Genomic DNA, 10,347 nt, shown 5'->3' on the forward strand with positions numbered 1-10,347 from the left:
GCCTCCCCTGAACATAAGGCCTCCACCTACAGCTATTCTGATCACTAAGCAAGTTCTTCATGCTTATCAAATATCAACAAAAGGGGGCTGGGGAGATGGCTCAGTAGGATAAGCGCTTCCCTGGCAAGTGCAAGGACCTGAGTTCAATCCCCGGTTCCACCAAAAAAAAAATATCAACAAAAGAAGACTGTTGCCAGAGGACACAGTGACCTGTCTCATACCTGTAAGATGGTGCTGTCTGCAAAGCCGAAGCCATCTTTTAACAGGGCTGTGATGTAGCTGAGATCCATGCACAGGAAAGGACTGCCTGAAGTGAACTTCTCCATGTTGTCACACACTGAAAGTGACAGTAATGCGCAGCTGAGTTAAGTGTGCAGCGAGCTGGGAGAGGCAAGGCTTTCTCTGAAGATGGACACAGACATGTGCAGCGGGATTCTGTGCTGGTCAGTGCCTGGGATTCTGGGAGGTCACGCTGTGCACTGACTGCCTCTGCAGGACCACAGCTCCTTAAGAGCCTGCACAAGCTGTGCACCTGTAACCCCAGCACTCGGGAGACTGCGGCAAGAGGATCGACTGTTCCAAGTTTGAGACTAGCCTGGGCTACAAATGAGCTCAAGGCTCACCTGAGCTGCACAGCGAGACCCTGTCTCAAAAAGAAAAAAAAAAAAAAAAAAAAAAAAAAGAACCTGCACAAGCCTGGTAAAACCTCAACTCCTGTACCTGGGTCCTAGGGCATTCACGAAGCCTCTTCTCTGCTGGAGGGTGGGCTGAGGAGCAAGCCAAGGGCCCTGCGCATCCAAGCAAGCCTCTGGGCGGAGCTGCAGCCCTAACCCTACCTGCCCAGTTTCTAGGACAAGCTGGTAGGGCTTAGTTTTAAGTTCCTTGTGTATCACTAATGTGGAGGTCCAGAAGACAGGGCAGCACCACCTATGCCCTGCGTGAGGCCATGGGATTAAGATCACTTCTGTCCTACTGGAGTGACCCGCTCAGGAAGCCCTTGAGGCTGTGTCCGCGTACTTGGTGCTTGGCATTACACACTGATGACAGCCTCCCATCCAAGTACTAACCAGGCCCGGCCCTGCTTAGCTTCCGAGATCAGACGAGATCGGGCGCGTTCAGGGTGGCATGGCCGTAGACACACTGATGATAATATTTCAACTGAAAAGCAAGGAAGAAGCTGGGCATGGTGGCGCCCACCTGTAACCCTAGCACTATGGAGGCTGAGGCAGGAGAGCTGCTTCTACTTCAAGGCCGGCCTGGGCTACATAGTGAGACCTTATCTCAAAAGAAAAGGAGGAGGCCAGGGAGATGGCTCAGTAGAATAAGCTCTTGCCTGGCAAAAGCCTGAGTTCAATCCCCGGTACCACAAAAGAAAAAAAAAAGAAAAGGAGGAACTATAGAAAGGCAGTGTTGCCCATTTCCCCAGAGCCTCCTGGATCCATCGTGGAGCCCATGAGCCATCAGATGCTTACAGCCCTCAGCCCAGGCCCCAAGTGGGTGGTGCCCCTTGCAGCCTGCCTTTCAAGGGCTTCCTGACACTCACCTTCCCTGGCTTTTCTTTCAAAGTCTTCAACTTTTAAAACACCTCCCTTTTCATAATCTGAAAAAAAAGCAGAACAGTAATTGATGTCAGAAAGTCTTCAAGGGGCCGGGGAGATGGCTCAGTAGAATAAGTGCTTCCCTGGCAAGCACAAGGGCCTGAGTTCAATCCCTGGCTCTGCCAAAAAAAGAAAGAAAGAAAAGCCTTCAAGACAACAAGGAACCTTATGCTAATGATATTTATAATAATAAAGGGAAATAAAAATTCCAACATTAATGATTGGAATGCACAAACATGTATCCATACAGCACAAATCGATAGCGCTTATTTTATATGTTTACTTTTTTTTCTTTTTGTAGTTTAGGGAAGGATCTACAGGGTGTTCAGGGTCTCACTACTAGATCGGACCTTAGTGATCCGCCTGTTTACAGCTTCCCAGGAGCTGGGATTACAGGCGCGCCCCACCACGCCCAGTCTGAAGTTGGAGCCATTTAGCCGACCCTTATATTTACCAGTAATGAGCGTTTTGTCTTTCTGTGGCCTGCTCAGCCTGCCCGGGGATGGGGCCAGCACAGCATGTGGTGCAGGGGAGTAAACTGCAGTCCCTGTGCTTAAGCAGGCGCTGTAGACGCTGAGCGCTGAGCTAGCTCGCAGGCCCAACTTACCCATTTTACATTATAGAATATTTAACTACAATAAGTAGGCTCATAAAAACAATAAATAAACTAATTCACATTTCTCAGGCCATGAGAGGCCAGGTCCACATACTCTCCCAGCTAAACAAAAGCATAATTTTGGTGAGAAGGAGAAAGCACTCCTAAAAGGCAGGAGGAAATTGCTTAAGATGACAGATTGGTTGCTCATTATCTTGAATGTGGCAATGCTTTCAGGGGTATATGTAGGTGACAAAACTTGGCAACTACAGTATAAACGTGCATTTATTGTGTGTCATTCATACTTCGATAAAGGTGTAAAATTAAAAAAAGGGAAAGGCTCCATGTACACTTGTTCAGGTCACCTAGTGCCCAAAGACGCCGAGTCCCAATTGTCCCCACAGGCCTCCCGAGCCCCTGGCTGGGTGCACTCACCAATCAGGTCTGTCTCAACAGCTCGGTCATAATAGTAGGAGAAGGCGTAGAAGGAGCCTGCGCGGACCTCCTCCGGCTGGTGAAGCTTTCCTTGCACCACCCGCAGCACTTCAGCATAGCAGGGCTCAAAGCCCGCCGCCCCTGCCAGGGCAAAAGCACACACTGAGCAGACAGGGCCAGGGCCTCGCCTCTGAGGAAGCGGCTGGGGCCGGGCAGCAGGAGGACTGAGGAGGTGGGTGATGCGTAGAACCACAGGGCTGACCATCCACAGGGTGAGTAGCTGGGGCAACGGCGCCACTAAGCCACGATCACCGGCAGCCCTGCTCACACCGCTGCATGCCCATTCCTGCAAGCGCGCACCGGGAGGGCTTGCCTGCTTCCTCCATTGGGAAGCGAAATTTCTTCTGTGCTTTGAAGGTGTATGTCTCTAGTAACAGCCAAGATGAATCATTCTCCCTGTCGTCTCAATTTTAAGTTTTGACCATGATTGAAATACTAAACATAAACAGAACCTGCAAGGGTTTCAGGCTGCTGCATGAGCTTCAGGCTACCAGCAGGTTTCTAAGGGACTGTGACAGTCCCCCAGGAAACAGAAAGCAGGCTGCAGAGTGCCAGATGCAGTGTCTGCTGTTCCCTGCCAGTCCCTGGCCCATCCAAGCTCTCTGGACTGAGTGCCCACGACATGAGGAGCTGTCCCGAGGACCAGAGCGCTGCTTGAGGGACTTCGAAGAGCTTCTACAGAAAGGCCATGAAAGCACCACTCACCCTCGCGGTTGCCACCATACTGGTATTTCACACCCCCGAAGATCCACTCTGCTTCCAGCCATCTTGGCAGGCAGGCACTTCGGAAAGTGTGTCCCTCCACCCCTAGAAGCAGCCAGAGAGAAAAGGGGCAGGTGAGACAGCGACAGGGACACAGAGAGACACAGCGAGAGATGTCTGAAAGGCTGAAAGCGATCGCTGAGAGCGCAAAGCCTTAAAATCTTATGAAATCAGCTCCTTAACTGCATTCTGTGACAGCAATACTTTTTCTGTACAGGAATTATTATTATTTTGTCTTTCTGAAACAGGGTCTTGCTATGCAGCTGAGGCTGGCCTTGAGCTCACTTTGTATCACAGGCTGGTCTCAAACTCACAACAATCCTCCTGCCTCAGCCTCCCCAGTGCTGGGATTACACCACACCTGGTTGGACAGGAACTTTTAACTCAGGGTTTGTAGGCCTGTGCAGTTGGTAGACCCCAAAACTACAGGCACATGTTGTATACATGTGACTCCGGCAGTGGGGTTTATAGTTTTCATTACATCTCAATGAATTCAAAGCCCCACAAAGCTTCCTCCTGCCTACAGTGGGTTAAACACTGTGCTTTCTTCAGTAGTAGCCAAGAGGCTTACATGAAATACATGAAGTTTGCCCAGGCTATCCTGTCTGCTTCTTGTACGAGGATAACCACTAAGAAGATAGCAATGTACACTGCACTGATCATTGAAATTGTCCTATTAATCAGCTTTGAAACTGTCTCATTCATATTTCTCAATAAAATAAAATAAAGAAATACACATGAAGATGTTTGGAAAACTATGAAGCACGATTTAATGTCCAGCCCATGCATGGCTCACTGTGAGCCAGGTGGCACACCAAGTCCATCAAATGCAACGTCACCTAAGGTGACAGCATAGGTCAATTAACTTGGCCCAAGTCACAAAACTGGGGTTGTATCCAGTTCTGCCAGCCCCCAACTATGAAGGGATGGATAGTCACTCGGTTATTCTACCCTTTCAGATACTCTACAACTGAGCTACATCCCCAACCTCACTACACTGCCAAGGCTGGCCTTGATTGTTTGAGACAGGGTCTCCCTAAACATTCCAGGTTGGCCTTGGATCACAATGCAGCCCCCAGTGCCTTGAGCCATCCTCCCGCCTCAGCCTCCCACGTGCCCCCATGCCAGGCAAAGCCTTTGCTTCCTGTCCTGCCCACGTGAGGCTAAGGGCTTGTGCTAGCTCCTGCCAAATCCAATGAGATCTGGCTGGTGAGATGGCTCAGTGGTCTAAAGCACCTACTTACAACAAGCTAAGCTAAGCAAAAGGACAGCGACCGCGGTTCAATCCCCAGCACCACATGCCAGCCAGCCCCGCCCCCTGGTGGGCTGAGCTGGCCACACACACACACACACAATAAATAAATAAATAAATAAAACAAATCCAATGAGATCTGATTTTCTCCAGAGGCCTCGGGCTCCTAGCTGTTGCTCTTGTCCAAGTAAATTTCATTATAAAAATGGCTAATACATAACATATAATGGCTAATATATAACATATAAAAATGGCTAATACATAACAAAGCACTTGATCTTCTAAGATAGATAAGGAATTTGCAACTTGTATGTCCATTACATAGCACAGGCTTCCTAATTCAACATCAATCTTTCCTCTACAGAATCATGGCCAAGGAAGGAAACAACAAACTGAGGACCAGTGTCCCCTCGTCACCGGCAGAGGGACCCATGCAAACCTTCTGTCTCCAGGGCTCCCAGGGTCGCAAGTCTTGCAGCTTTCAGTCCAAGTCCTAGGTAACTGTAAAACACAGGGCACCAACGTCGTGCTCGTCCTCAAGTTCTCCAGCCCTCAGCTACATCTCCCGGAAGAACTTGTTCTCTCTGTGCTTTCCTCATCTCAGGAAATGTCTGCACTTTTGACGTAAGGCTGCCCACGAAGAGCTGCCCACAGGTTTTTTGTTTTTTTTAAAAAATGCATTTAGTTCAGGGTCCACAGAGTCTCACTCCCTAGATCGGACTCATAGGGATTCTCCTGTTTTCAGCCTCCCAAGTGCAGGGATTACAGGCATGCGCCACCACCAGTCTCAATCGCTGCCTAAGCACAGCATGGTGGGGAAAAAACTCCGCCCCTGCGTCTGCCTAAGCAGGCACTTTAGTCCGCTGAACTATCTGGCTGGCCCTGCCCACAGGTTTGATTCAAAAACCAGCAACCATGATCCTTCCTAGAGTTGTCCCACCCCAACCACCCCCAGAAAAGCCCTCATTATCCAACTGGTTCGAATTCCAGCAGAGGTTAGGGCGCTCTGGCTGAGCCTTCTCCGTGTGTTCCTCCCTCTGAAAACAATGTTTAGCTCTCCCAATAAAAATTTCTGAGCTCAGGAAGGCAGAAGCCTCTTAGGCCCTTGGGCTGGTCAGCGCCATGGGTTTCCACAAGTGGCAAAGATGCCAAATGCAGTAATGGGGGAAGGGGGTGGGGTGGCCGGTTAGTTCAGTCGTCTAAAGTGCCTTCTTGAGCAAAATCAGTCAGGAGCAAGGGACTGTGGTTCGATCCCCAGCACCAAGGTTGCACCAGACCCACCCTTAAGGCAGCCTGAGCCAGCAAAAAGAAAAGAATCGCTCCCAGATAACCAGTCTGAAATGCTCTGCAAAGTTGGCAGCTCAGCAGTGTGAAATCTTCCCTGCCCACTTCCTCACCTATGTGTATACAGCTTGTAAGTGCTGTTAAACATCTCAAAGGAAGTGAGGTAGCCCCCAGGGGTTTGTTCCAGGGTTTTCTGCAAGGCAGAAAAAGCAAAAAGACTGTTCAGGATATGTAATTACCTGAAGCTCTCATCACCACCATCCCTGTCCCCCAAACAACCCAGAGCTGGAGATAGCTTACGCCGCCCGCCTCCCAGGTTTGTTCAGTGAGAGGGCAGGGAAGCCTGCCAGTCACCATGACTCAGCCCTTCCCAGAGCGTGCGGCAGCGCCTCTGACGCCAGGACAGGCCTGCCACACATGCTGCTGACCAGACCTTCAGGGAGTGACGCACCTCAAGCTGCGGCAGGAATGTGATCTGGGTGGAGGCCCCTCCCAGGTCCAGGGTCCCCATGGTCCTCTGCCCACGGCTCTGCAGCTGACCTGCCAACACAAGGCTCAGAAGGTCCCCCACCTGTGGAGCCCAGTGCCCACTACCCTGCGATTCTCTCCCGCTCCTGAAAACATGAAATGCACACTGCTCCCTGGCCCAAAGGCTGCAGGGAGCGGTGAGACGGGAGGACTCCTGGTGCACGTGAGGACAGGAGAAAGATTAGCTTGCTTTTCTAGTTTTTTTTTAAATTTAAATTTTTATTTATTGTTATTTTTTATAGTACTGCGGAGTTGAACCCTGATGTACTCTATCACTGAGTTACATCGCCAGGCCCCTTCTAAAGATAGGACCTCACTAAATTGCCAAGGCTGGCCTTGATTGTTTGAGACAAGGTCTCACTAAATAGTCTAGGCTGGCCTTGAATCACTACACAGCCCACAGTGCTGTGAACTCCAGGCCATGCTGTCCCCTCCCACCATGCTGGGATTGCAGCGTCCACCACCCCGCCCGCAAACCTGGCCCTGAGCTTGCACTTCTTCTACCTTAGCCTCCCAGCAGTGAACTACAGGCTGGCAACACCATACTCTGCTCTTTCCCTGTGTTTTTTGAGATGGGTCTTGCTATGTGGTACAGGCTGGCTTAGAATTCCCAAGTGCTGGGATTACAGGCGTGTTCCACCATGCCCAGCTTCTTACTTTTTTCACTGAAGTACAAGAGTAAAGTACATAGGACTGGGGAGGTGGCTCAGTAGAGTAAGCGCTTGCCTGGCAAGTGCAAGGGCCTGAGTTCAATTCCCAGTTCTGCCAAAAAAAAAAAATAATAATAATAAAGTACAGGAAAAGAAAAAGGAATTTTTACTTTCTGGTCATGCCAGATAAGGTCCTCTTCTTCCTCTCCCATCTTGAGACACACAGGGTCTTAGATGGAGTGCAGGATGGTCTCAAATGTACACTCTTCCTGCCCTGCTAGTGCTGAGATAACAGCGTATGCCACCACAGCCAGCCACGTAAGGTCTTCACACAAACTTGAAGACATAATTACCTGTTAGAAAGTTCACAGTAATCCAAGCTAATATGCCTAAAAGAGAGAAAGGCAAGGATTATACTCTAGAACATTTTCTTCCCGGTTCAACCTTTGTTCTCCTAAATTCCCCACACAGCTCTATTTCCCCTGCTTCTCCTTATTGAGTTCCTTTTCCTCTAGGGGCCCGTCCCAGCTTCCAGCTCTTTCATGGGGTCTGGCATTCTCTGTTATTTCTGCCCCGCTTCCTCCCCAGCCCTCCCACCTTCGTTGGAGCCATCCATAATGCTGACGCTGTCGTCAGGAACCAGGAAGGGTGACTTCTTGAAGACTTCCTCTACCTACAAGGAAAGAGGACAAGGTCTGGATTTCCTGCGGCTGTAACAGGTGGGCGCAGTTCAGCTCCGCCTAGCGCACTCACCAAGGTCCTCTGCTTGTATTAGATGCAGTTTAGCAGAACTTGTAACTTTTCCCTAAAAACCAGAGAAAGAACTAGGCAGCTGTTATTTTTTAGCAGCCATTATTTTCTTGCAAAAACACAAATACAAGGATTCCTTTGACTGTAAAGTAAGCCTCTGTCAAACCACTAAATTTATAGATTAACTGGATTTACCACAAAGTATGTATCTGACCCTGCCCTGCCAATCAGGATCCTAAGGTTTTGTGAAACCCCTTGGACACATATGGGATGCCAGGAGGAGCTGTCCCCATAGGAGGCTGAGGCAGGCCACCAGCCCCTGCCAGACTCTGACACAGAGATCCCGTGATAGGAGGAGGGCACCCCAAAATGCTCCTGATTCCCGGTGAATATAACTCAACCCACTGCTTATTTTGTTACGCTCACACCGGGCAGAGACCTCTAGACCCTGCTTCTACTGGGGAAGCCATGTAGGGGCTCTGTAAGCACGCTCTGAAGGAGCAGGGACAGCAGCCCAGGAACAGCCCGATTCTGCGCCCGGCGCGCCCCCAGCCCGCTCAGCCTGGCAGCAGGAAGGGCGCTCCCCTCCCGTGTCCATATGCTGCAGTGCTGGGGCCTGAGCCAGGGCTGCTGCTTTCTAGGCCCACTGTTTGAGACAGCGTCTTGGTAGGCTCCTCAGTCTGGCCTCCAACGCGATCCTCTGGTCAGGACTCAGCAGAAGCTGGGATTGCGGGTGTGTGCCGCCACGCCCAGCTCCAGTGGTGTTTTTAAAATGGACAGCAGATTGTCTCTCCTTAGAAAACCTGCCTTATAGAGAAAGCCAGGCTCTCCTCGGCCTACGAGAGCCGTGTGATCGCCTGCCCTCCCCGCTTCCCATGGCACCTCCCGCTTCCACCTGCCGCCGGCCGCGCGACCTGCTCCGAGCACACTGGGCGTGGCCCTCCGTTTGACCCCTGCGCTGCTGCCTTAGCCTGAAATGTTCTCCGCACACATGCTTCTATCAGGGCTTCTCCACCGCCTGCAGACCTCTCTCCCATCGAATGAGTCTTTTTGTTTGTTTGGGGGGTTGTTCTCTTTTGTTTTTTAAAAGAGGGTCTTGCCCGTTCAGGACGGGCTTGAACTCCCAGCCCTCCGCGGCACCTAGAGCACCCGGTGTACTTTTACGGACTTGTTCACTTTGTTTCCCTGCAACTGGAAGGCAAACCCCGCAGTGCAGACAGTGTTGGTCTTCTCTCCCCTGCTGTCCGTCTCCCGCACCTTCCAGGCCCCAGGTACTCGCGTATGGAGGAAGAGAAGGAGCCTCAGAGGTGCCGGTTTCCGCACAGACACACGAGCGTCTGCCTTTGGAGAAGGGACTTCCACCTTCTGCAGAAGGCTCAAGTCGCTTCAAAAAATAAAGCCAGAGGGGCCGGGAGGTAGCTCAGCTGAGTAAGAGCTTGCCTAGCAAGCGCAAGGTGCTGAGTTCAATTCCCAGTTCCACAAAAAAAATTTTTACAAATAAAAAATAAAGGCAGAGCGCTACTACCACAGCTGTCACACAGAACCCTTTTAATTTGAATGATGAGGGTCTGCCCATATTCTTTACAATGCGAAATTTAAATTATGTGTTTACTGCACAATAAATATGTACAACAAAATTTTGAGCAGTTTCATAAAACCTTATAATTAGAATTTTCATCTGAGCAGGAAAAAGGAAGAGAACTTTAAAATTGACTTGTAAGATAGACTTTAAAAAAATAAATAAGGGCCCAGGAGATAGCTCAGTGGAATAAGTGCTTGCCTGGCAAGCTCAAGGTCCTGAGCTCAATCCCTGGTACCAGAAAAAAATAAAAATATGTATAAAAATAAATAAATAAAAATAAAAGCCAGGGGCCAGGGAGATGGATGGCTCAGTAGAATAAGTGCTTTCCTGGTAAGTGGAAGGGCCTGAGTTCAATCCCTGGGGCTGCAAAAATAAATAAATAAAATAAAAGCCAGGTGTGGTGGCACATGACTGTGCTCCCAGCACTGGAGGCTGAAGCAGGAGGGTCACCTTGGGCTCAATGAGAATTTAAAACTAGCCTGAACTATATGGGGAAACTCTGTCCAAAAACAAACAGAACTGCTGGGTGCTGGGGGGGGGGAACACCCTGAGGACACGAAGCACCGGCGACACTGCTCCCACCCAAGAACTCTGTCCTGAGGCCAGCTGGCTGTAGGCACAGGGGTTTCCTGGAGGCCCGCACTCTAAGTGGGTCAAGGCACACACTGCGGCGGCTGAGCAGCTCCCTTCCTTCTAAACCTGAGACGGCCCCGCTGGCCTCAGCTTTCTGTCTCTTGCCATCCTTGGCACCCCGCCACCAACCCAGAGCCACTTGATCCCTAGCACAAAATGCCACAATTTTTAAAAACTTTAATGCTTTTTTTTTTTTTTTTTTTTTTTTTTTTTTTTTT

At 50.1% G+C, this 10,347-nt stretch overlaps 1 protein-coding gene across 2 annotated transcripts in view; it reads right to left on the bottom strand.

Moving 5' to 3' along the window:
- The window catches only part of Entpd5 (ectonucleoside triphosphate diphosphohydrolase 5), a 25,161-nt gene that overhangs the window by 2,001 nt on the left and 12,813 nt on the right, over nt 1–10,347 (bottom strand). For both annotated transcript variants that reach the window (XM_004624854.3, XM_023703568.1), the window contains 9 exons: nt 7,762–7,837; nt 7,518–7,553; nt 6,438–6,526; nt 6,100–6,179; nt 5,142–5,203; nt 3,394–3,495; nt 2,629–2,769; nt 1,544–1,600; nt 222–337 (listed from right to left, as the gene is read on the bottom strand). In XM_004624854.3, the coding sequence (XP_004624911.1) occupies nt 222–337; nt 1,544–1,600; nt 2,629–2,769; nt 3,394–3,495; nt 5,142–5,203; nt 6,100–6,179; nt 6,438–6,526; nt 7,518–7,553; nt 7,762–7,837 (759 nt within the window). The remainder of the gene's footprint in view (nt 1–221; nt 338–1,543; nt 1,601–2,628; nt 2,770–3,393; nt 3,496–5,141; nt 5,204–6,099; nt 6,180–6,437; nt 6,527–7,517; nt 7,554–7,761; nt 7,838–10,347) is intronic.

Source organism: Octodon degus, unplaced genomic scaffold, assembly GCF_000260255.1.
Source record: "Octodon degus isolate 3935 unplaced genomic scaffold, OctDeg1.0 scaffold00007, whole genome shotgun sequence".
In the NCBI taxonomy this organism is placed as follows: domain Eukaryota; kingdom Metazoa; phylum Chordata; class Mammalia; order Rodentia; family Octodontidae; genus Octodon; species Octodon degus.